Source organism: Saccopteryx bilineata, chromosome 1 (assembly GCF_036850765.1).
Source record: "Saccopteryx bilineata isolate mSacBil1 chromosome 1, mSacBil1_pri_phased_curated, whole genome shotgun sequence".
In the NCBI taxonomy this organism is placed as follows: domain Eukaryota; kingdom Metazoa; phylum Chordata; class Mammalia; order Chiroptera; family Emballonuridae; genus Saccopteryx; species Saccopteryx bilineata.
In genome coordinates this window covers 81412309-81438600 of record NC_089490.1, presented here as the reverse complement: position 1 = coordinate 81438600, position 26292 = coordinate 81412309, and the positions used below count along the sequence as shown (strand labels likewise).

The window sequence follows — 26292 nt, the reverse complement described above, 5'->3', positions numbered from 1 at the left end:
GGTGGTGTAGGGCATGCTGCATGTGTGTGTGTGAGTGTACAGATGCCCCTGGAGACAGCTGTGGTGTCCTGCTGAGGGTTCCAGCAGAGGTGCGGTGCCCAGGGAGTGGGCTTGGCCCTGCGGGGCCTGGTCCCCACACTGTGCTGGGTGCTGCCTGCTGTGTGCTGGTGCTGGTCTCTGCCCTGGGGAAGGAGAGGGAAGTGAGGTGAGAGGCTTTCCTAAGGAGCGTTCTGGGGTGGAGGAGACTGGTAAGGGTGGTATTATGAGGCATGAGACATGTGCTCTTGGTGATGTATACATGGGGTAAAGTGACGCTTGGAGAAGGGACCATTAATTTTGCTGACAGAAGATGGTTTTGGTCTGTGAAGTTTGAGGGTCCACATGTCCAAAGTTCATTCTGGTCACTCAGGAGAGGACATCTGTTGCAAGGATGGCCACTGCAGGGATGGAGGCTGCGTGGGTTTCTGTTCTCCCAGGGCCCCTTGTCCCAGGTCAGAGAGGGCCACTTCCACCTGAAAAGAGAGATGTGAGCGGTTACCCTTGTCACATCAGCATCTGGCTTTTTCTGACGCGCTGACATAGCAGGTGCTTCTGGTGCCCCGAACAGGAGTGGTCTCAGCTCGGCGAACTTCTTGATTTGAAACCATCATAGTACAGCCATTATATGAGGTAGTGTGTAGGGTTAGGCCCTGAGGTGTCATTTCAATAAATTAGCTGGGATTTTTCATAAGGAAACAGTGTAGGCTCAGTACTCTGGATAACTTAGGAACTGACAGCTACAAAGGCCTTCCTGCATGAGGGATGGAAACCTTGTATCTGAAGGCTGACCACACCTCCTCCTGGCTGACTTTGTCTCTTGTGAAGAGAAATGCACCTGCCACAGACAGGTTTTGGCCTGCACATCATTGTATCATTTTCCTGGTTTGTAAATATTTTCATATTTTTAGTCTTTCTCCCAAAACTTCAGTTTTCCACCTTAGAGAAGGGATTGAATTATAACGTGAAACTCTCTAAATTTCACGTCACTTCTCTGATCACAAGTGATGGAACGTCTGCCATTCAGTACAAGGTTGTCTGGCTTCTTGTGAATGGAATCAGCTGTGCAGGGAAATTGATGTTGGCTTTTCACTTTTTTTCTGGGCTTTGTTGTCTGCAGAAGGTTTCCTGACAAGGGTGACATGTGGTGCATGTGTTTACAGCTTACAGCAGGCTCGTGGCAGCCCTCCATCTTGGTACCGGTTACAGCTGATTTGCACGTGACCCTGATGTGAGCAGGCATTGAGGGTGCCGGCTCCCACCCTCCAGGGACATGCTCCTTGGGGGACGTTGTAGCGTGGCAGGGACTATGGCCATTTAAAGTTTGGATTATGTGAGACTAGGCACTGGTTTCATATCAAGAGGACATGGACTAGGGTGTCAGCTCCCTTAGGACCGGGATGCCTGCATCCCTGTGGCTGGTTGCTCTGCACCTCAGCCCATGGCCCGCTCTTGGCCTCTGCCCCCTCCTGGCCTCTCTCCTTAGAGCTAGAACCGCTTCCTTACCCACCTTTCTGTCACGTCACTGTCCTGCTTGAAGACCATGGGAAAACTCTGGTTTGGTTTTGTTTAGTGCGAACTCTCAGCCTGGCCTTCACCATTGTTCCCTGAGATGTGTGAAGGTGAGGTGTATTATCACGTCGTGCTCCATCCATGCTTTTCCCAGGGAGGACTCGGGAAGTTAAAGCTGCTGGGCCGTGGCTTTCCTCCTGAGCAGGGATGGGACTTCTGAGCATGACTGGCGGGCATGACGGTGGCGGTGAGGACATGACACCGCTGCACACGGTGTGTCTCCGCTGGTGGGTGCTTCCTGGCGTAGGCGCAGTCCCAGGGTAGCGTGGGTGGCCCACCCGTTCTTGTACAGAGGTGAGGCCGCTTACCCAGTGTCAAGTGGCTTGTGTTTGGACCTACACGTGAGCACTGAAGCCTGTGGCTTCCTGCTCTGCTTTTTCTTCTCCAGCTAAAATAAGCAAAGATGACCCCACTTCTCCAGAGCAGTTGTGGATGAAAACCACCCCTGTTCCCTTTTCTCACTGTGGACACCCTGATGGGAGCAGCTGTGCTTGGAGTTCACCTGGGGTTTTGCTTGGAGATTACATTCTGCACTTGGCCAGGTGCCAGTCACAGGCTTTGGGGGCATGTGAGTCACTGTCCTCTGCTGTCCATGAGCAGCTCGCAACTTGGTGGCGAGGGTTAGGCAGAGGACGCCGTTGGAGGGCAGACAGTGCTGGGGAGGAGGCTGCTGGGAGAAAGAACCCACCATTCCTCCCAAGAAATGCTGGATATGCTGGATGATGTTGGACAACAGTGGTCTAAAACGCACAGGTGAACTCTGTAACCAGGGGTCCTTCGGAAACCAAGGGAGAGGATGCTGGTGGAGGCCAGTACATCTGAGGGGCGTTGCCAGGCAGTGGTGGCTAGGTATTCAAGTTTTACTGCCCAAACCGGCAAGGTATAAAAATAAAATAAATGCTGGTCCTGCACAGGGAGCCCCAGATCTTCAGTTGTATCTGCAGTCCAGGTCGTCCACATCAGTCTCAGCACCGCTCTGCACACTTAAAATTACCCAGGAACTCAATGAGGATGTACTTATGTGACTTAGTCCTGGCAGTATTTATTGCATTAGAAACTCCAACCGAGATAATTTAAACTTACTTAGTAATTAAAAAAAATAACACTGATAAACTGGTCATATGCTACTATAAGTAAATTTCACAGTTCATTAATACGTTTTACAGCAGAAATGTTTAGTGAGAAGAAAGGCGTGGCTTTGCTCTCTCGCGAGGCTCCCGCTGAACGGCTCAGTGGACGAGGCTGGGTCCTCATCGGTGCGTCTGTGCTCAGTCTGCTGTGGTGTCCTACAGGGGCTGCAGCAGGAGTGGGTCTGCAGGTGGAGGAGGCACGAGCGTTCTAATCGCCCCTTCACATACTTGTTAATGTTTTCTATTTAATACTGTACAACTTAACAAGTGGTAGTTTCTTAAAGGGTAGTTGCATTTTGAAACCTGAACCCATATCAGTGAACGTTTGCACTCAGTGACATTACAGTCCATTGGCCTGTCTGCACTTTGCCCGGGTCTCTCATCCGTGTTTGGCTCTGTAACACTGTGGTCCTATGGCAGAGACTAGGTGTGGTGAGGCGTGCAGATCTGCGATGGACACATTCATCACTCAGCATTAAAATCACACTGTTAGGCCCTGGCCGGTTGGTTTAGCGGTAGAGCATCGGCCTGGCGTGCGGGGGACCCAGGTTCGATTTCCGGCCAGGGCACACAGGAGAAGCGCCCATTTGCTTCTCCACCCCCCCTTCCTCTCTGTTTCTCTCTTCCCCTCCCACAGCCAAGGCTCCATTGGAGCAAAGATGGCCTAGGCGCTGGGGATGGCTCCTTGGCCTCTGCCCCAGGCGGCAGAGCGACGCCCTGGAGGGGCAGAGCATCGCCCCCTGGTGGGCAGAGCGTCGCCCCTGGTGGGCGTGCCGGGTGGATCCCGGTCAGGCGCATGTGGGAGTCTGTCTGACTGTCTCTCCCCGTTTCCGGCTTCAGAGAAAAAAAAAAAAAGAAAAAAAAATCACACTGTTAGTATTTCCACCATCTCGTATAGAGAAAGTTTCTAGGCCAGATTGGCAGATAGAAGTTCTCCAAAATGTGAATTTTGGCTTAACAGCTCAAACATTGGTAACAAATACCTCCAATTGTTTTCCTGGAAGCCACAGGCCAACTTTGTCGCTGGTTAGACAATGTCTGTCAGGGACCCAGGTTTTGTGAACCAGCTTGCCTCTTGGTACCTCCTTCATACATAGGCGAGCTCACAGCCCAGACAGTGTTGTCTCGGGAGCTCGGCTTACAGAAGTCCTGTCTCTCAGTTCACCTCTCAAGTGCCCTTTGTGTTCCTTCCATCTTGTCACTCAGGGTATTAAAAAGATGTTTACTCAAGGTTGAGATTTAACCACAGAGTTAAGAATTTTTTCTACATCATCAAATGAAATAGCTCCTCCCCCTGCCCACCGTGAGTGCCTGGCATTAAGAAAACTGTTTGGTGGCCCTGCCTCAATTCATGCCAACATGCCAGCATTATTGTTCACAGCCCCTTTTGTACCATGAGTGCAGTTGTCAGCACGGTGACAAAAGCAGATGATATCTCAGTATTATTATGAAAGCAGTTTTGTTGTCACAGACCACTTGAAAGGGTCTCAGGGACCTAGCAGTTGGCTGACCACTTAGAGGACCTCTGCCCACGAGGGAAGCTCCCACAATGCAGCCTGTGGGTTTCTCATGGAAAAGTCCCCCAAAAGACGAGCTTACTGTAGGAAAAGCACGAAACTGGGAAGCTTGTGCCAAGCAAACAACAGCTGCCACATTGGGAGTTGTACCCTGGGCTTGAGATCCTTGAACTGATGAGGATCCAGACGTATGTGGTTTCAGAGGCTTCAGGATAAAGAGTTTAATGTGAAGAATAAGACTGTGCAGAATGAACTCACAGGTTTTAAAAAAGAACCAAACAGAACTTGTAGCAATCAACTTATAGCTTATAGTTGGTGGAATTTGAATTCATTAGGCATAGCAGAAGAGAGAATTAGTTAAAATAGAATGAGAAAACAACTGAGTAGGCATTACAGCGAAATGATAAAAAGAAGGAAGTGAGGTTAGGACTTGCGAGAATAAAAAATAAGTCCAGTAAGAGAAAATATTCTGGTGGAAAGCCAGTATTTATAAAGGTGGTAGCTGAGAACTTGCCAGTGCTGACAAAAGCCATTGTTACTTATATTCACTGAGGAAAACAAGTCTCAAGAAAGAGGAATTAAGATATCACACGTAGAGAAATGAGAGGGAAACCACTAACTAGGAGAGACAAGAGGAAATCTCATAGGAAAGGCCAGTGACCTGCCAATCAGACCTTGAGATAGACGACTAGGTGACAAACAGACTGCACTGGAAACGGGGGCCAGAATAAAATGGACAAGATGTTTGGTGTTCTGAAGAAAAAGAATCATCAGGCCACATTGGATTTTTATTTTTTTATTTTTTTATTTTTTGTACTTTTTTTTTCCCCCTGAAGTTGGAAATGGAGGCAGTCAGACTCCCGCATACGCCTGACTGGGATCCACCCGGCATGCCCACCAGGGGGCGATGCTCTGCCCATCTGGGGTGTTGCTCTGTTGCAACCAGAACCATTCTAGCCCCTGAGGCAGAGGCCACAGAGCCATCCTCAGCACCTGGGCCAACTTTGCTCCAATGGAGCCTTGGCTGCGGGAGGGGAAGAGAGAGACAGAGAGGAAGGAGAGGGAGAGGGGTGGAGAAGCAGATGGGTGCTTCTCCTGTGTGCCCTGGCCAGGAATCGAACCCGGGACTCCTGCACGCCAGGCTGATGCTCTACCACTGAGCCAGCCTGCCAGGGCTTTGGATTTAAAAGCAGAATTCTGTGATGTGCTACTTATAAGACTCTGGCCTCAAACATAAGATTTCAAAATGGAACAAAGAAAAAGGTTGAGGGAAACGTAACAGGGTTTGGTTGAGGGAACCAAAGTAATAATTTTGTAGCTCTCATGTAGCCAGGAGATGACATAGATTTGAAGGCAAAAGCGTCATTTGGGTTAAAGTGTATCCCTGCCTCCTGATAAGTGGCTTCATTCGTGGGAGGAGCCAATCCTGAAGTAACTCTGATGACTCATTTGTGTACGGGTACAGAGGGGTAACTCCTGAGTGTGGGATTGGTCAGGACAGAAGGGGCAAAACCTGGCTGGAATTACTAGAAGACCTTGTTAGTGCCAGACAGTAGTCTTAGTTCTTTGAACTATTAACTTGTTTCGTTGCCTCAATTTCCTCACTACCACCATACATCTTTGAGATGTGTCCTATTCTGTGACTGGTAGTTGCCGGGTTGGGATTTAGCTGCACAGGGTCAGGCTCTAACTGTCCTGCTACTCAGTAATGCGTTGGCTGCACAGATAGGAGTTGGTAAGACTCAGGGTTGTTAATGCCACAATCAGCATGGCCTGCTGGTCATCTCTAGAGCCCCACCTCCAACTCAGAGAGTATGCTGTCCTTTCCATTGTGTGTGGAACATCTATGACAACGCCCTGTCAACAGTTCCCGGGAGCCACACAGATGCAATTGGCATTCTTCTGGGTGGCAGCTCTGTGACATGGGCTCACCCCATGGTTTGGGAAGAGGAGATTGGGCTGGAGCCACTCTGTTTGGGAGGGAGTTTTGGTGTCAGTGGTTTTCAACTTTTTTACACTTGGGGACTGGTAAAAATAGAATTATTTTGGAGACTGCAAAAGACAAAGATCACCCTGAGTGTAAGTGAATTTGACTAAGGTCATAGGGTCTGTGATCTTCATACATCAGGTGGTAAACTCTTTCATGGACCAGCACAAAATTTCTGGTGGACTGGCTACGGACTGGTGGTTAAAAAACACTGGTGTGGATCACAGGGGCTGGCTTTCTTCACAGAGAACTGTAACTCAGACAGATGTGGGTGTTAGCTTTCCATGTGGCTTTCCACTGGGGTGTGGCCCCTGCCTCCCCCGGGTGAAGTCTCAGCAGGCGAGGCCCTTGCAACTCTTAGAGGACAGCTCCTGCTTTCGCAGTGTCTTCATTTCCCCGAGAGCACCATGCAGGGTTGTAGCTATGCAGTCGCTCCCTGAATATCGGCTGCCACATCTGCCTGCCCTGAAGTCACACTACTGCTTTCGGATTCAGTGCTTAAGAAGACAGCCTCGGCGCTGGAAAGGAATTAGTCGTTTACATTTCCTGTCCTTGGGGAAGAATTATGCAGTCTGGAACCATTTGGTGGCACGAGAATGATGGGAATGTTGGGGAAAGTGACTATATTATCTCAGAATTCGTGAGGGAAGGGACCAGAAATGTGGTGGTACAGTGAGTAGCTCGGTTGTGGAGAGGCCAGTACGATGGGGCTGGAGTGTGGGTGCTGGGCAGGGGGAGAGTGTCCCTCAAATACAACTGTTGTGACTTCCCTATTGAACATCACGCCAGCAGGGAGAACACGGGCAGCCCGGTAACGGGAGGCCAGAGCCTGCTTGGGCTGTCCGTGGAGAAGTGTATGCTCTGAGGTGAGCTCTGTAGATGGCTGACTCAGGATCCTTAGACAAGAGCTAAGACAGCTGGATCCTGGGACAGGACCTGGTGACATTATCTCCACCTCAGCTAAAGGGAAGGGAGGACCAGGGGCTGCTCTGGTGCTGGGAAGGTGGCAGAGGGACGGCTCAGCTGGGCAGAGAAGCAAACCGTGGGCTGGCGCCAGGATGGACAGGAGAGAGGATGGATGAAGCAGGTGTGTCCCTGCTGTACATCTGCTGAATTGTGCGCTCTGTGGGAGGAGTCTGTGAGTGTGACTTAGAACCCCAGTCCATAAAAATTGAACACTTGGAAACATTGTACAAAGGTTTATTACACAGGAGCGTGTCAGGTACTGGGCTGCAGCAGAAGGTTCATTAAGAATGCGTCATTGAGCAGCCATTTAAAAGTGAAAATGGCAAAAAAACTTAATTTGCAATAGCATCGAAAAACATAAAATCCATGTTGCTGCCTGAGTGAATAGTTCACTCCGTTTAATTACCAAGTAGTCCTCCTCTGTATGACTAGGTCCCCATTTGTTTGTTTGTCTTCGAGGTAGGGAGCCCAGGCTGCTCCTGGGCTGTGTGCTGTTGTGAACAGAGTTTCTGTGAAGGTTCACACATGCGGTTCTTGTTGGAGCGCGCGCGCGCGCACATGCACACACACACACACACACACACACGCTGTATTTCCCCCATGTATAAGCTGCTCCCGTGTATATGACGCACACTAATTTAGGGACCCGAACTTTGAAAAAAAGACAAGTGTGAAAAACTGGGAAATACAAGTAAAAACATTTACATCAATGAGTGCAGAAACAAGTGTGAAAAAGCAGGAAATGCAAGTAAAAATCTGCAACCACTTCATAAGATGCACCCAGTTTTTAGACCCCCAAAATTTCAAAAAATGGTGCGTCTTATACATGGGAAATATGGGTAGTTAGTTTTTCTTGGGTCAGTACGTAGGAGTGGATTTGTCCAGCCATCATGTAGGAGCATATCTTTTTTTAATGAAAAAGCTATATCTTCCCCCTGAATTGCTCATACTGTTTTGCACGCCCATCAACAGCGTTTGCAGTCTGGCTGCTGCTCACCCCACCAGTGCTGCGTCTGTCTTCTTTGTTCCTGCTGGTGGTGGGCCTTGGTTCAGAGGCATGCTCATATATATATGTAGTCCCACGTATATATTTAAATATTTTTTCCCAAGTTTGGTTTGTCAACTCATTTTTTGTACCAGTGTTTTCTGATGAGTGGGAAAATTTTAATTGTGATGACAGGTAATTCGGCATTCTTTCTCTTCTGTGGTAATGGTTTTCTGTGTCCTGACTAAAAATCTGTTGTCTCCTGCAGGTATCTCCTGTGATTCTCTGCTAGAAGTTTTGTGATTTTAGTTTTTACTTTCAGGTCTGCCACTTAGTTCGACTTAGATTTTTCTGTGCGGTGTGAGAAGGCATCCTCGTTCATTTTTCAAGTGCAGATTTCCTGGTGAACGTGGCACACTGTTGAAAACAGTTTTGTTTCCAGGTTAGCTTGCTTTGGAAAGTTCAGTGACAATGTTAAGTGTGACGTTAGCTGTTAGCTTCCTGTAGGTGCCCTTCCATCAGGGTTGCTGGCTGTGCATTCTGTGGACAGGGAGTCTACTTCTCACACGCCCGCCGGTTTCCTTTGATAGGTCTCTGAGGTGAGGGACACGAGGTGGAGGATGGCGTTCTTAGGTTTGTCGGAAGAAGAGTAGGAAGACACATCCTAGTTTGCTGAGACTTAAAAAAATTATGAATTAGTATTTCTTGAATGCGTTTCTTTCGTCTTCCGTTGAGACGATCATATGATTTTTTCTTTGTTCTGTTAATGTCGTGAAGTACATTGATTAATTTTTGATTGCTAAGTCAACCTGCATTCCTGAGATAAACCCCACCTTGTCATGAAATACTAGCTTTCTACCTATTTCTAGATTTTCTTTGGGAATAATGTATTTAAGGATTTCCACATCTCTGTTTGTGAGGACTATCATTTTCTGGCTTCTTTTCTCCTGTCTTTTTCTGTCTTGGGTTTCGGGAAACAGTGGCTGCAGAGAGTGCTTCTGTGACTTCTGCGAGCCTCTGTGTAAGGCTGGTATTACTTCTTTCGTAATATTTGGTGGACTTCAACAGGGAGCCACCCTGTCCTGGAACTTTCTTGGTGGGAAAGTTTTAACTTTAAATTCAATTTCTGCTCTGGATGGGGTCCAGAGTGTCTGTCTCTTCTCTTGTCAGTTTAGATAATTTTTTTTTTAAGTTCAAATGTTTAAAGTGCACAATTTAATGGTTTTTTATTATGTGATCATGTTTTATTTATTTATTTATTTTTTTTACAGAGACAGATAGTGAGTCAGAGAGAGGGATAGACAGGGACAGACAGGAAGGAATGGAGAGAGATGAGAAGCATCAATCATTAGTTTTTCATTGCGCATTGCAACACCTTAGTTGTTCATTGACTGCCCTCTCATATGTGCCCTGACCGCGGGCCTTCAGCAGACCGAGTAACCCCTTGCTGGAGCCAACGACCTTGGGTCCAAGCTGGTGGGCTTTTCCTCAAACCAGATGAGCCCGCACTCAAGCTGGCAACCTCGGGGTCTCGAACCCGGGTCTTCTGCATCCCAGTCCGACGCTCTATCCACTGTGCCACTGCCTGGTCAGACTAGATAATTTTTAAAAATATATTTTATTTCTTTATTTTAGAGAGGGGAGAGAGAGAGAGAAGGAGGGGAGGAGCAGGAGCATCAACTCCCATATGTGGCTTGACCAGGCAAACCCAGAGTTTTGAACTGGTGATCTCAGTGTTCCAGGTCGGCGCTTTATCCGCTGAGCCACCATGGGTCAGGCCAGTTTGATAATTTGTGTCTTTAGAAGAGTTTGGCCATTTTAAACAAGTTGTATAATTTTTTGACATGTTGTTTAGAATATTTTCCAATTCCTTTAATGTCTGTAGGAACTAGTGATAGCTTTCCTCCCTAAGATTAGTAATTAGATTTATTGATATTTGTTTTGAGGTCTGTTACATGGTCTGTCGTACTGAATGTTTCATGTGTCCCAGACAAAAATGTATTTTTCTCTGTTAGGGGCAGTTTCTGTGAGTGTCAGTCAGGTCCTGCTGGCTGAGAGGGTTCGTCTGTCTCCTCTGACCTCCCTGGTCTCCTGTTTGCTTTCCTACCTGCTGGTAGGCGAGGGCCTTTGAGCCCACCTCCGTGGCTGTTCTGTCTCCTTTAGTTCTGTCAGGTTTTGCTTCCTGTGATTTGAACCTCGTTTATTAGGTGCATAAACACTCAGGGTTATTGTGTTTCCTTGATGAACTCTTTATGTTTATCATTTAGGTTTATTATTATGAAACAGTCCCCATTATTTCTGGAGTCCAGTTCATGTGATGGTAACACAGCTGTCCCATCTTCCTGAGGTCGCCACTCCCAGTGCACCTTTTCCATCCCTTTGCTCTAAGTCTGTTGGTGTCTTCTTGTTGAAAGTGCGTATCTTGTAACTAGCCTGCTGCGAGGTTTTGCTTGCCTGTCTTTTTAGTATGCTGCTCTGACATTTGTTAATCTCTCATCCTTAGTTATACCCATGCTCACCTCGGCTTATCAGAAATTCCACCTTGGGGTTCAGTACAGTGTATAAACTTCCAACAACACAGTGTGCCCCAAATTTGAATATAAATCTTCTTTTATTACCTGCTTTCCAAAGAGAAATCCTAAACGCTAATTTTTATAGATTCAAGTCCAAACCCCAAATTTTTCCCCATTCAAGTTCAAATACTTGGAAGCTCACGGTTTGTCCTTAGCTTGTGCTGTCTCGGCAAGAGGGGTTTTGCGGTCTCACTGGGACACACAAGGCCCAGTCTTGTCCATTTATCATGAGTCTCTGACAACCCTCACTTCTCAAGAGTTTAGTGCTTAGCAGGACCCACAGAGCTTGTCACTAAATCTAGGAAACATGTCATGCCCAAGCCTCTGCACCGTCACCCCTGGGAGAGCCCACCCTTCATGCTGCCAAGGGTCACCGAGGGGCCTCTCCCTTGCCTGTGGGGCTGGGCCTGCAGCTCTTCTCAGTTGTGTCTCACAGACATGTGACAGTTTGGAGTCCAGAGCCTGTCACTTTCAGCCACATGGGAGAAATCTCCCAGAAAGAGGTTACGTTTGAGTCTGTTCATTTTCCATTTCTGGAGAAAAAATCCTTGTTGTCTTGCTGGCATTTCTAGTTCTGCACCATGGCTGTGGCTCCGTCTCTAGTTAGGGGGAGCCATGGGGGTATGCGTGCGCTTCGTTAGATGGGGAGGGAGTCAGGTGGGTGCGTGTGCGCTGCGTTAGACGCAGAGGGAGTCGTGTGGGTGCGTGTGCTCTGCTTTAGACGCGGAAAGAGTCGTGTGGGTGCGTGTGCTCTGCGTTAGACGCGAGGGAGTCCTGCCTGTGGGTGCGTGTGCTCTGCGTTAGACGCGGAGGGAGTCCTGTGGGTGCGTGTGCGCTGCGTTAGACGCGGAGGGAGTTGTGTGGGTGCGTGTGCTCTGTGTTAGATGCGGAAGTCCTGTGGGTGCGTGTGCTCTGCGTTAGACGCGGAGGGAGTCCTGTGGGTGCGTGTGCGCTGCGTTAGACGCGGAGGGAGTTGTGTGGGTGCGTGTGCTCTGTGTTAGATGCGGAAGAAGTCCTGTGGGTGCGTGTGCTCTGTGTTAGATGCGGAAGGAGTCCTGTGGGTGCGTGTGCTCTGTGTTAGATGCGGAAGAAGTCCTGTGGGTGCGTGTGCTCTGTGTTAGATGCGGAGGGAGTCGTGTGGGTGCGTGTGCTCTGGTTAGATGCGGAAGAAGTCCTGTGGGTGCGTGTGCTCTGTGTTAGATGCGGAGGGAGTCCTGTGGGTGCGTGTGCTCTGGTTAGATGCGGAGGGAGTCCTGTGGGTGCGTGTGCTCTGTGTTAGATGCGGAGGGAGTCCTGTGGGTGCGTGTGCTCTGTGTTAGATGCGGAGGGAGTCCTGTGGGTGCGTGTGCTCTGGTTAGATGCGGAGGGAGTCCTGTGGGTGCGTGTGCTCTGTGTTAGATGCGGAGGGAGTCCTGTGGGTGCGTGTGCTCTGGTTAGATGCGGAAGAAGTCCTGTGGGTGCGTGTGCTCTGTGTTAGATGCGGAGGGAGTCCTGTGGGTGCGTGTGCTCTGTGTTAGATGCGGAGGGAGTCCTGTGGGTGCGTGTGCTCTGGTTAGATGCGGAGGGAGTCCTGTGGGTGCGTGTGCTCTGTGTTAGACGCGGAGGGAGTTGTGTGGGTGCGTGTGCTCTGTGTTAGATGCGGAGGGAGTCCTGTGGGTGCGTGTGCTCTGTGTTAGATGCAGAGGGAGTCCTGTGGGTGCGTGTGCTCTGTGTTAGATGCGGAGGGAGTCCTGTGGGTGCGTGTGCTCTGTGTTAGATGCGGAGGGAGTCCTGTGGGTGCGTGTGCTCTGTGTTAGATGCGGAGGGAGTCCTGTGGGTGCGTGTGCTCTGTGTTAGATGCGGAGGGAGTCCTGTGGGTGCGTGTGCTCTGTGTTAGATGCGGAGGGAGTCCTGTGGGTGCGTGTGCTCTGTGTTAGATGCGGAGGGAGTCCTGTGGGTGCGTGTGCTCTGTGTTAGATGCAGAGGGAGTCCTGTGGGTGCGTGTGCTCTGTGTTAGATGCGGAGGGAGTCCTGTGGGTGCGTGTGCTCTGTGTTAGATGCAGAGGGAGTCCTGTGGGTGCGTGTGCTCTGTGTTAGATGCAGAGGGAGTCCTGTGGGTGCGTGTGCTCTGTGTTAGATGCAGAGGGAGTCCTGTGGGTGCGTGTGCACTGCGTTAGACATGGAGATAGTCGGCTGCTCTTCTCATTGGGCCCTTGGCCTTTGGATATGCCGCTAGCTTAAAGCTCAGCCTCTTGGCCACATGTTATCACCCCGAGAACCCCTCTGGCAGATCCTGGAGCCGGTGACACTGTGAGTCACCAGGCCTCTTGAGGGTGACACCTGGGCCACATGTTCCTTCATCCCTCCATTAGGTGTAGATTCATCAAGTTCCATGGGCACGTCTCCTCAGAGCAGCATACCTGCATGATTAGCCATCTCGAATGTCACTCCCTAGCAGCATTTTCCACATCAGGTCCAGATTATCTTTCACTTCTGTCCTGGGCCATGAATGCAGAGTGACATAGGGGTGGTGGCTATTTAAGTGCTGCCTCACAGACCTGCCCCCCCTTATGTGTGCCAGCACCCCCTAGGGCCCCCTCCTCATGCAGACACCTGCTGTCCCCGGTGTGATGGCAGCATGCATGTCTCCCACTGTCTACAATGCCAGGAAGACACTGCTCTCGTGACCTTGTCCTTGCCTGTGCCAGCCTGAGCCATCTTTCTGAGGCCTGTGCGGCCTCCCCAGTGTCTCTCCCTGCAGACAACTGTCGTCCAGCTCTACCCGCAGGAGCTCATGTGCACCACCAGTGCCCAGCCCCACAGGCTTGTGGAGTTCAGGGACCAGGGGTACAGTGCCTGGCTTGGATTCTTCAGGGCTTTGTCCATCTTTTATTTCTTTGTGGTCTTAGGGGACCTGCTGAAGAGTGCTCCCAGATTTCTTGTGCCAGTGTGTGCCGTGGCTGTGGTGACAGATCACCATGGACAGGGGACCTCCACATCCCCGAGGCCAGAAATCTGTGGTGTGTCTCTTGGGGCTGCCAGGTGTGTTGGCTGTGTCCTGTCTGGGGGCTGCAGGTAGAGTGTACCCCCTGGACGCCCCACCACATGTGAGGCTCTGGCCCTTCTTCACTTTCGAAGGAGTGAGGCCAGCAAGTCTTTCATCGTTCCATTTAACATGATTCTCCATGGCCCTCCCCCCCGGAAGGCCCAGGATTACAGTGGGCACAGTGGAGTCATCCAGGGAACGTCCTGTTTTCCTCAGTTGGTCTGCAACCGAAATTCTCTTTGCCGGGTTCCTGGGGTTGGCCGTGGACATTTGTGGGGTTATTATTCTGCCTTCCGTAATTACCAGCGATTGTGGGGTTATTATTCTGCCTGCTGTAATTACCAGCGATTATGGGGTTATTATTCTGCCTTCTGTAATTACCAGCGAGTATCTGTTTCCATGTGGGTCCAGGTGAAGCTCTGCTTCTGAAAATGTCCCTGAGCGCTGGCTGAGATGCCCATAGGCCACTGTGTGGAGAATGCCCAGGGTGGATGAAGGCAGGCCGCTGCCCTCTCTGGCTGAGCTGTGCAGTCAGTGGAGACAGGACTAGTTGCTCCCAAGAACTGTCTTGAACTTTCTTACACTCCCACTGACCTGTTTTCCCGAGACCTCAGAGTGAACCAGGAAGGTGGTGTTACTGGTCCCATTTATAGATGAGGACTCTGAGGCCCCCGAGAGGCCACTCGCTTCTGACTGACAGAGCTGCTCCCTCTGTAGTCTTGGTGTCCTCAGACCTCGCCTTGGTGCCACCATGGTTTTCTTGTCTGTTTATAAGCGTCTTCACCTGAGTTCACTGGTAGCGGTCACACACCACTGTCCCCACGCAGTGCCTGAGTTGTTGGCTCTTGGATAGTCAACATGATGTGCCACTGCCGGCACCTGGCACGGACATCATTCTGCATGGTCGTGGTGAGTGTGCGCTGCCCTGGTGCCATCTGCTTCCCTGCGATCACTTCCCTGAAATGAGCTGTCCCTGTCAGTGCCTGTTTGTTCCATTTCCAGGTAAATGTCTTATATGCACACACAGAAATAAGTGTCCATCAAATGTTCCTGCAGTGGGCGTGCTGGCCTCTGCCACTGGGAAGGTGGGACTTGACCTCCTCAGGGCCAGACTCGCGGGCACTGCATGGGCAGATGTCTGCGCCTAGTGTGGGGCATACGTTGGTGTATGCATCTGCTCACCTGTGCCCGCTGCCGTGTCTGTCTGGAAACTGTGTTCTGTTGCTGTGCATGTGATACTCATTTTTTTTTTAGGACAACTACACCTTTGCCCAGCCTGGGATTCAAATGAAAGTGAAAATGCTGGAGGAGCTCGTGAGCCGAATCGACGGTAAGCCAGCTCCCTGAGTGGCCTCCCCTGTGGGGCGGGGGCGGGGGCGGGGGTGGTGGGAGGCTGCACTGAGCCCAGCCCCGGCCCCCGCTGGTGCAGGGCAGACCTTGTCCCTCTGAGGCCACATGGCTGCAGGGGCGCCCCTGCCCTTAGTGAAGGTGACAGAGCCTGAATGCAGTCCCTGTGCAGAAAGTCGTGAGTGTGCCCGGAGATGGGCGGCCTTCCTCCTGACGAAGCCTGGTGATTGTCATAATCTGGGCAACGGCGTGCTTGTTCGCAGCTGTCCTTTGCCACTGCGTTCCCTGCCTGTGTGCCTCGCTATGCCATTGGGTGCTGGCCTGATTTTTCCATGGGATCCTATTAATTACAGGTCTGGATATAGCATCTTTCATATAATGAGAAATTAAAACGTGTACTCGGGCTGTGTTAGATTGCACTTTCATATTCAAGTGGGGGCTTCAAAGTGCTTTTACCTCTGTCCTCAGAACTGCCCCCTGTGATGTGCTGACTGTCATATTGCAGTAGCAGAGTTTAATTAAGTGAGAGTGGAGAGAGAATGTGGGCTGGTTCCAAGCCTATTCTCCTGGTAGTTTGTTAAATTAATGAGCAGAGCATTAACAAAGTGATATGAAGCAGAACCAGGTGGAGATTTGTGACTCCAGCCGGCCAGTGGCGTGGTCCAGAGAAGGGGGATGGCCTTCCATAAAGAGCCCTGTGTGAGCTTGGCAGACGCTTTCACAGGACGCACAGAAGACTGAGCTTAGCTAAAATGTGGGTGTGGGGTCTGCGTCGCAGCGCATCCCGAGAGCCTGCATGTCCCTGTGCCGTCCCTGCCGAGCCATCACAGCAGCGACTGCAGCAGCGGCGGTCTTTGCAGGGAGGGCTCATGGCAGCAGGAACACTGGCGGGCAGAACTGCATGGGGCTGTGCCTGTGATGAACTCTACCGTGCTCCTTGCTGGAGTGGTCTCCACTCCGTGGCTGATGGCCGCCACCCAGTTTCCACACTGACAAGCCTCACGCAGTTCTTCCAATGACACTTCATTCGATTCAGCATACCAAGTGCTTTCAGCCTGTCTGTCTGGAATGCTGCCTGTGCTTAAGTAATGGCATGTATGTACATTCATTGTTAATTTCACAGCGAGATCGTCCTTTGATTTGTTGGATTTTTTCCTTACCAGCAGTTTCAAACTGCTCCCCAGTCTCATTTAGTTCTTTGAAATATGATTTGCGGTGGATGTGAATTACACTTCTTAGCAGCTCCTCTCTCCCTCCCTTGTCCTGGAAGGCAGGTTTTATGTCTGCGTGGAGGTTAGGAAGTTGTGGTTAGTGCCCATTTGTTCCTGGGCTACGTTCGGGAAATGACCTGAATTGCTTTGTCCTAGCGCTGTGGGTTAGAGAGGCGCGCACTGCAGATTTGCCGGGCGATTGTTGACAAGAGCAGCCCCGGCAGCTGGCGGGACCCCCAGATCTGTGCTTGTCAGTCAGCATGCTCGCTGTGCTCTGGAGGATGGCATTTCACTCGCAGATTTCTGTCCAAATCACAGTCCTTCTCAATGCAGGGTGCCTACTCGTGATAGGTCAGAGTGAGTAGCATGTTTGTCCTTCTAATGAAACCTTAGAGAACCTCTGGGGTGGGTTTGACATAATGATCGCCAGGTTTTTACAGAAGTGGTTGAGTTTGGGCGCTCTGGCTGGGTGGGCGCCGTCTCCCATATCCACCCCGGGATCCATGTCCGCGGGCCTCTGCCACATGAAGGCCCCTCCCCCATTTCATCCACACCTCTTGGAGAAGGAGTTTGTGGGGCAAGACCCTTTGCTGGGACTGTAAAGGTTTTATTAAGGGCAGCATATACAGGGAAGAAAAGATTGCTTAGAAACAACAACAATCCACTGCCTCATTTCTGCATTTTAGGGGAAGGACAGTATTTATCTCAGAACTGTGTGGCACTTTGATGAAGGAACACACCTTCATGGACTAATTTAGAAAGGTGAGGTTCTGTGGGTGTGTCTCAGAGGACAGTTGTTAAGGAAAGAGCCAAGTTGCTGTGCAAAGGAAAGCTACAGGAAGTGGGTGTTCCAGCAGAAATGGTGTCAGGATGTGTGCCCAGCAGTCAGGAAGGAGCGGGGAGGCCGAGGAGGTCAAAGGCCGTGGGGGACAGAAAGACAGGTGTGGTCAGGGGGACACACCGCACTGTCTTCTTTTCTGGTGGGTAAGAAGGGCTAAAGAATTTCTAAGAAGCAATTGTTAAGTGCACCCTCTCTCTGTTACCCCGTATCTATAGTGAGAGTAGGCTACGTGGACAGGAAGGTGTCATGAATGAAGAAAGAGGGTCATGCCCATGTGGGGCCAATGGAAAGTAGGGTGGCTACTGGTTCAAGAGAAGGGGCAGGGTAGGGAGCGATGGTCCATCTCACAAGAACGCCAGGCTGGCTGAGACACTGCAGGGGTTTCCTGTCATCTCTGGGGCAGAAGAGGAGACAGACCTGAACCCCTTGATTTGTAATTAAAGAAAAAGGTGAGAGTGGGAAGAACAAGGCAATTCCAACCGTCTCCCTTTGAAGACATGTAAAAAAAACACTGGATAAGATTTTTATTTTAAAGCCAGCAAACAAACAAAAAGAGGAAAACCCCCCAAAAATTTCAAAAGCATTGAACTGCTAATAGGAGAACAAAACCTTCCTGGCTGGGTTCTGTGAGAATGCTGGAAGCCAGAGAAGTAAGTCCTACACAAAGCCAGTGTCATCCTGAGGGCACTTACTCATCCAGAGGAAATAATCCCAAACTCTCTTGTGGTCTGACAACCTCACAGAGTGAATGGGTCAAACCCTGGACCACCCAAGATAGGGAATCTGTGAAGTGCCCATATGCTTCTTGAGGCCTAGATGCGTGACTATCAGGGTAAAGCTGGACGTAAATTGTTCCTACGAATCACACACACACACACACACACACACATACACTTGTATTTCAATTAAAACAACCTGCACACAGTTAAAGGTTATCACACCTTCAAGATTCCTTAAAGTGAGAAAGCACCAGATGGCAGAAACTGGCCCACAAGATGTTGAGCTTTTGATTCTTAGGTCCCTGAGCCCCAGATCCTTTTTGCCGTCGCTGGGCCCAGAGCCTGTACTTCCTCTGCAACTCTAGGAAGGGTGAGCTCGGAGGGGGCCAGGTCGAATACAGTCCAGTCCTAAGCATCAGGCTGCCCGTCCCTGCCAGAGGTCACAGGTGGTGAAAATGCCGGTTTCTGTGTCATGTGTGATTTGACATTAAAGCATACGTGGACATGCATGCACACACAGATGCACATACACATGCATGTACACGCACACTCTTAGGTGCAGTCTGTTTCATTGTGTGGCTACTGTATCTGAGGCCAGTGACTGCTGCTGTCCCTAGAGCACACTGGTGCTCACACATCCTGCTGTCCCACGTGTCAGAGGCAGTGTGTCCTCCTGGAGAGGGTCTTGCTCAGGGCTGCGGGCCTCGGCTGAGCTCCACCCCCATGAAGCTCGTTGACTGTCCACACTGCAGACCTCCTGGTGAGGCTGGTCACCAAGTCATTTTTCTGAGTGAAGTTGCTCTTCGCAGTTAGGTTTGATCAATTTCTGGCCAATGTCTGACTCATTATTCTCTGAAAGGCTGGCGTAGACCCTTGACTGCTCTGCTGAGCATGTTCTCAGCCACGCAGAGACTGACCGCCCTGAAAGGTGGGTTTTTCTTCACACTGACTGTGGAGGATGACCTTTTGGGATGTGCTGTGCGTTGTTCCCTCGCTGGGCCACAGCCCTCTGGCCTGCTGATGGGTGGTTCTGCGCTCGAGTGCAGGCAGGTCTTACTACTTGCCTGTTCTTCCTCTCTAGTCCGTCGTCCACAGCACAGCCGCCGTTCTGCCTGTGGGAGCGGTGGGCCCTCCACAACTCAGTGCTGTGGCAGAAGCGCAGTGCGGTGGCCCCCAGGGCTCTTTGCAGTTTGGTCCTACACTCTTCATCCTCCTGCCAGCTGAGGCTGCATAAGCCCTGGGGCGTCTGCACTCCATGTGCCTCTGCTTCTGCGTCAGGCCCTGTTCTTGTCACTTCCCCAGGTGTGGTGCCTGCTGTTTGCTCTCAGCAGCGGGAGTGCAGCCTCGGCAGCACTCACAGGGAAGGCTGTGTTCCCTGGACAGGGGTGGGTAAGTGGAATGTCACCCAGGACTTTGGCCTCAAGGGCTGACAGGTGGGGGATAACTGGCACGCCAGGAATAGGAGACAGAGGAGTGAGGCCTGGGACCACCTGTGGATCACACTCATCCCTGGTGTGCCCCATGGATGGGAGGCTATAGGAGGCCCTTCTGTAGGCCAGAGCCAAGAAGGTGCTGTTGACAGTCCTAGGAAGGCATCCCTGTCACACTGAGGCCCAGGGCAGACCCAATGCAGAGTTTTCTGCTGGGCTGTCTGTGTTTTGAGTATTTCTGCCATGTGTCAGCAGTGTGCCAAGGCCCGCTGCTGTGTACAAGGTATCAATAGGGGCACGGAGCACTTGGCCAGCACTCCTTCAAGGCATTTGTGGTATGGTGGTGTAGGATTGGATATAAATGAAAAGGTGACCAGGTGTCACAGAAGGACGGGCAGGCTGCATGGGCAGGAGAGGCAGAAATCCCTCGGGGAAGTTTTCTCGCCCAGCAGTTAAATAGCTGTGTCTTAGTTGGCCTGTGCCACCACAGCAACGGTGGCTTACACAGTTGTCATTTACTAGCTCACATTCTGGAGGCTGGGTGTCCAAGACCAAGACTTGGCTGATTTGGTTCCTGATGGCTCTGTTCTGGCTTGTAGATGGCTGCCTTCCTGTGTGTCCTCACGTGGCCCTTCCTCTGTGAGTGTGCTTGGGGGTGGGACAGAGGGAGCTCTCTGGAGTCTCTCCTATAATGATACTAATGGTGTCAGCTCAAGGCCCTCCCTCATGGCTTCATCTCACCTGGGTTACTTCCTCAGAGGCCTCGTCTCCACATGCAGCCAACTTGGGGGTTAGGCTTTTTTGGGAGGGTTAGGGGTGGGGACACTACATTCCATCCATAACAGCTTGGAAGTGGGGTTTTATGTTTTAAAATAGTCCATAGAAGAAACTAGCATCATCATTGTCATCTGCAGGGACCAGGTGCAGGTGACCCTTGGGCTGTGGCTTTGGGAAGGGTGCTTGGGGCCCCTGCCTGGGACCTGAGCCAGGACAGGCCCGTCTTACTCATCCTTTGGGTCTACACCGTGTGTCCAGTCTGCGTGGGGGCTTGTCGTAGAGCAGACTCCATGTCCGTGAGCAGCAACGGGAGGCAGGTTAAAGAGACTGGTATCGGGCTGGAGGAGGGGCGATGATGATGGACACCTTAGAAATAATTCTTGAACAGTTTCTGGCTTACCCTTAACCACTCTAGCACAGCATGGGGAGTAAGACTGGACTTTGGAGGCTGGCTGATTTGGGGTTGGATTCTGGCCCTTTCACGCATGAGTGGCCTGGTGAGTGATGTCCTCACACTGGCCCTCGTTTCCCATATGTGAAGGGTTGTGAGAGTCGGTATATGTGGGGTACTGAGGACGGGGCTTGGCGTTCACTCAAGGTTGGTGCCCACTATGAGGGCTCTGGTGGGCCATGTGGGCCAGCCTGGGCAGCGAAGGGCCCTGTCTGGCACTGGTTCCCTGGGCAGGCTCCGCTATCTGGCCCCCAGTGATGCCCGTTGGTGTGGATGACACTAACCGAACCCCGGGAGGCCAAGGGTGGCAGTGACCATTATAATTACTAAAACTTCACAATTTCAGCCCAGAACACTTTTCATGGAGAACAGCCCCGCCTCTGCATGCTCAGTGGCTTTACCTGCCTGTGTGCTTTCCCTTTCCTGTGTTTTTAAATTCAAGTGCAGTGTGATTGTAATGAAATCTCTCTGAAAGCTGTCCCGACTACATTATAAAGTTAAAATTGATTTATTCTTTGAAGACAGAATTCGGTTACAGCTGGTAAACTAGATTCAGCTTTGTTATCACCCAAGTGAAAATATTTTTATTACTGCTACGAGGGAGCAGGCGGAGAGCAGAGTGACCCGTGGTGCAGCCCTGGCTGTGGAGTGGGTCTCGTGTCACAGGGAGAGTGACGAGCCCCTCCCTGCGTGTCCTCGTGAGGCCCCATGGTGGCTGCTGTGACCCGTGGTGCCGCCCTGGCTGTGGAGTGGGTCTCGTGTCACAGGGAGAAGGACGAGCCCCTCCCTGCGGGTCCTCGTGAGGCCCCATGGTGGCTGCTGTGACCCGTGGTGTCGCCCTGGCTGTGGAGTGGGTCCTGTGTCACAGGGAGAAGGACGAGCCCCTCCCTGCGGGTCCTCGTGAGGCCCCGTGGTGGCTGCTGTGAACCGTGGTGCCGCCCTGGCTGTGGAGTGGGTCCTGTGTCACAGGGAGAGTGACGAGCCCCTCCCTGCATGTCCTCGTGAGGCCCTGTGGTGGCTGCTGTGAACCCTGGTGCCGCCCTGGCTGTGGAGTGAGTCCTGTGTTACAGGGAGAGTGACGAGCCCCTCCCTGCATGTCCTCGTGAGGCCCCGTGGTGGCTGCTGTGAACCGTGGTGCGCCCTGGCTGTGGAGTGGGTCCTGTGTCACAGGGAGAGTGACGAGCCCCTCCCTGCATGTCCTCGTGAGGCCCCGTGGTGGCTGCTGTGAACCGTGGTGCGCCCTGGCTGTGGAGTGGGTCCTGTGTCACAGGGAGAGTGACGAGTCCCTCCCTGCGGGTCCTCGTGAGGCCCCGTGGTGGCTGCTGTGAACCGTGGTGCGCCCTGGCTGTGGAGTGGGTCCTGTGTTACAGGGAGAGTGACGAGCCCCTCCCTGCATGTCCTCGTGAGGCCCCGTGGTGGCTGCTGTGAACCGTGGTGCGCCCTGGCTGTGGAGTGGGTCCTGTGTCACAGGAAGAGTGACGAGCCCCTCCCTGCATGTCCTCGTGAGGCCCCGTGGTGGCTGCTGTGAACCGTGGTGCGCCCTGGCTGTGGAGTGGGTCCTGTGTCACAGGAAGAGTGACGAGCCCCTCCCTGCATGTCCTCGTGAGGCCCCTGTGGTGGCTGCTGTGAACCCTGGTGCGCCCTGGCTGTGGAGTGGGTCCTGTGTCACAGGGAGAGTGACGAGCCCCTCCCTGCATGTCCTCGTGAGGCCCCGTGGTGGCTGCTGTGAACCGTGGTGCGCCCTGGCTGTGGAGTGGGTCCTGTGTCACAGGAAGAGTGACGAGCCCCTCCCTGCATGTCCTCGTGAGGCCCTGTGGTGGCTGCTGTGAACCCTGGTGCCGCCCTGGCTGTGGAGTGAGTCCTGTGTTACAGGGAGAGTGACGAGCCCCTCCCTGCATGTCCTCGTGAGGCCCTGTGGTGGCTGCTGTGAACCCGTGGTGCGCCCTGGCTGTGGAGTGGGTCCTGTGTTACAGGGAGAGTGACGAGCCCCTCCCTGCATGTCCTCGTGAGGCCCCGTGGTGGCTGCTGTGAACCGTGGTGCGCCCTGGCTGTGGAGTGGGTCCTGTGTCACAGGGAGAGTGACGAGCCCCTCCCTGCGGGTCCTCGTGAGGCCCCGTGGTGGCTGCTGTGAACCGTGGTGCGCCCTGGCTGTGGAGTGGGTCCTGTGTTACAGGGAGAGTGACGAGCCCCTCCCTGCATGTCCTCGTGAGGCCCCGTGGTGGCTGCTGTGAACCGTGGTGCGCCCTGGCTGTGGAGTGGGTCCTGTGTTACAGGGAGAGTGACGAGCCCCTCCCTGCATGTCCTCGTGAGGCCCCGTGGTGGCTGCTGTGAACCGTGGTGCGCCCTGGCTGTGGAGTGGGTCCTGTGTCACAGGAAGAGTGACGAGCCCCTCCCTGCATGTCCTCGTGAGGCCCCGTGGTGGCTGCTGTGAACCGTGGTGCGCCCTGGCTGTGGAGTGGGTCCTGTGTTACAGGGAGAACGACGAGCCCCTCCCTGCGGGTCCTCGTGAGGCCCCGTGGTGGCTGCTGTGAACCGTGGTGCGCCCTGGCTGTGGAGTGGGTCCTGTGTTACAGGGAGAGTGACGAGCCCCTCCCTGCATGTCCTCGTGAGGCCCCGTGGTGGCTGCTGTGAACCGTGGTGCGCCCTGGCTGTGGAGTGGGTCCTGTGTTACAGGGAGAACGACGAGCCCCTCCCTGCGGGTCCTCGTGAGGCCCCGTGGTGGCTGCTGTGAGCATTGGCGTGGGAGTGGTATCTCACACGAGATACACAGACCTGGTGGTTGGCATAGCACACGTGGGACGGTGTGATGTTGGGACATGCATGGCAGCAAGGCCCATGTGCTGCAGGTCCACTCTCCTGCCGTCTCCCTCATTGCAGGTGAGGCTTTGTCCCCACACCCTGCTGCTCGGGGCCCTTCCTGTGTGAGTGTGGCTTGAGTCACTGTGCTTTCAGAGCCTGACGGGTTCCTTGGATGCCAGCCTGCCCTGGCCGCTCTGCCCGTGTGCCGGGTGCCCCCTCGGTGGGTGTCGTGCCCCTGCGCAGGCTGAATCCATGTGCCCTCAGTGAAAACCCACATGCATGTTTTGCTGCATACTGAGAGGAGGGATACATGCAGCGAGTTCCTTTGCAGCCTGCATCGCTGACTCTGACCTTGGCTGCTGCTGCTAATAGTGATGATAGCAGTTGGTGTCTGTTAGGTGTCTCCAGTGTGCCAGGCGCTGTTCTCGGGTCCTTGTCTGTGGTATTGTGTTGGCTTTTTACAACAGCCAGTGATGGGTGTGTGGTATGGCCCCATTTGAGAGCCTGGCCCCTGCTGGGTGATTCCCAGGCGGCCTCTAGCTGTGCCCGCCCTGGCGTGCTGCTGCACACAGAGCCCTCTCAGCCGCTCCCAACCACTGGGGACGCAGTGGTGTCCCACCTGTGCCCCAGGACTTTCTTGGGTAGCACCCCTGTTCCCCACCCCTGCATTTCCTCTTGGGACTCCTGGCCAGTGTCCTGTGCCTTCTGGTGCCTCACTGTCCACACGACCCTGTGAAGAGGGAGGTGTGCAGGAAATGCACATTCTTTAGAGGACCGAGCTACATGTTCATCCCTCCACCTGGCAGCCAGTGCCAAGCGCAGTGCTGCTCAGTGCTGATGGGCTGGCGTGCCGGTGGGTTGCTGCAGCACCCTGCGTGCCCGGTCTCCTGCAGTGATGGGTGCTTTGAGCGGCTTGGGTGCAGTTTGAAGGTGGCTGTACCCTTGGCCACGTGGATGTTGGGGGTTGAGCCCTGGGTGGGCTAGGTGGGGCTCTACGTTTATGCTTGCAGCCCCCCATGCATGGCTCGGAGGCCTGTGGGAGATGCTTGTCCTTCTTGCAGCCTCTCAGAGGCTGTGCAGCATTGTGTCCAGATGCTCCCATGGGGTGCGTGTTCATACCAGGGGGCACGCTACGTATGCGGAGACTTGGGCACGTGAGGCCCGAGCTTGTGATTGAGAGGCTCTCCTCCTTAATGACGATGTCTTCGTGACCCTCCATTTCGAGATTGATGCTCAGAGTTTATTGCCAAATTGAGACTACTTAATTAAATTGTAAGTAGAGACTTCCAAATTAAGCAATTCTCCTTGACCTTATGAAGCAGAAGTTGTCTTGGTCTTGAATGTAGACCATCAAATCTGGTTTTGCAATGATTCCCCAAAGTCGTTTTTGTCTGTGGTCACAAGTTGCTGGAGGGAGTGTGAGTCGTTTTATTTCCCTCACCATAAAGAGCCAGCGTCCCTCTAAAACCCGGCAGGAGGCGGCGTTGGCGGCTGCCGTCTCCACACTGGGCTGGCTGGCAGAGGACCGTGAACCTTCACGGAGGTCGTCTCACGTCCCAGGCTGACGAGCCGTTGGCCCTCTGTAAAAGTTTGTGCCGGCACTTCCTGCCTTTATAGTAGGGGACCTCTGGGTCCCGGGTGGCTGTCCCCCAGGGCATGGGTCTTTGTGGTGCCTCTCTGAGCTGCAGTCATGCACCAGCCCCCCCCCCCCCCCCCGAGACAGTGCAGGCCAAGCATGTTCTAGTGCATTTGCTGGTGTCACGTCTGTGCTTGTTGGCCCCCACCCTTTGTTGTGGGTGGGAGAGGATGGGGAGGGCAGGGGCCGCTGCTGGGCAGGGCAGTACAAGCCTGGGGCATGCAGCCCCTGCTTATCTGCCTGCTACTCAGGCCCCTGCAGCTCCTGCTGCCCAGTGTAGATATGGTGTGCAGTTACATCCTGTTGCCAGTGGGAGGGGCTCTTGAGCAATGGCGTCCGCCCTGGGTGCAGCCTGAGTCACAGCATCCATGCGGTGAGCTCCATTGGCTAGGGCTTACTGGCACTGTCCCCGTAGTCAGATTTGTGTCCTTGACCCGGTTCCCTCTGTGACCTGCCATGTGTGGGAAGCAGTCGCCGACTGGGCCTTTGCTTATTGAAGCCTCCTCTCTGCTTCCCTGGCCCACACTCCTACCCTCTGGAGCCAGGCTGCCTGTCGGTTCCCTCACTGTCCCCATGTAGCCATCTACACATGTGTGTTTAGATAAGTCAGCTGGTGGTGGCCCTTGGCAGGGGGTGCTGGGTGCCACGTGGGGCACTGAGGATGTTGGGGCTTAGTTCCATTCAGTTCATCAGCCGGGGCCGCGTCTCAAGCCCATGGCGTGAGTGTGGCAGCCACAGCCTTGCACGGCCCTCCCGCCTGCCTGCTTTCTCCACGTGGTGTTCCAGCTCTGGGGAGCACTGAGGCTGCGTCAGCCCTCCAGGGGCCACCCGCGGGGCTGAGCACCTGTGTAGGACCCTCTCTTTCCAGCGTTCCTCCAGCCCTGACTCGGAACTGTGGCCTCTGAGTTGGCATGTGAATGACTGTACACACCATGGGCAGGTGTGAAATACCTGTGTATCGGGTCTGAGTGTGTGACAGTGGTTGGACAGCCGCATGGGGCTCCTCTGCAGTTGGAAGGCGCACTGGGACGGCCAGTCTGTGCACTGAGCTTCCGTAGTGGTGCCAGCTGGGGTGGTGTGAGTGAGGGCTGGCGGAGGTGGTGGTGTGAGTGGGGGCTGGCGGAGGTGGTGGTGTGAGTGGGGGCTGGCGGAGGTGGTGGTGTGAGTGGGGGCTGGCGGAGGTGGTGGTGTGGTGGCTAAGGAGGGGTGGCTCCAGGTTGCAGCAGTTGGGCCTGCAGGGGGCTGGTGTGTTGTTCACGCAGGGTGGGTGTGTGGGGGCAAGTGGGCACG

At 53.1% G+C, this 26292-nt stretch overlaps 1 protein-coding gene across 1 annotated transcript in view; it reads left to right on the top strand.

Annotated features, from left to right (window-relative positions):
• Positions 1 to 26292, top strand: part of TBC1D22A (TBC1 domain family member 22A) — a 216143-nt gene that overhangs the window by 130796 nt on the left and 59055 nt on the right. The window contains exon 10 of the mRNA XM_066255142.1: positions 15046 to 15121. Within this exon, the coding sequence (XP_066111239.1) occupies positions 15046 to 15121 (76 nt within the window). The remainder of the gene's footprint in view (positions 1 to 15045; positions 15122 to 26292) is intronic.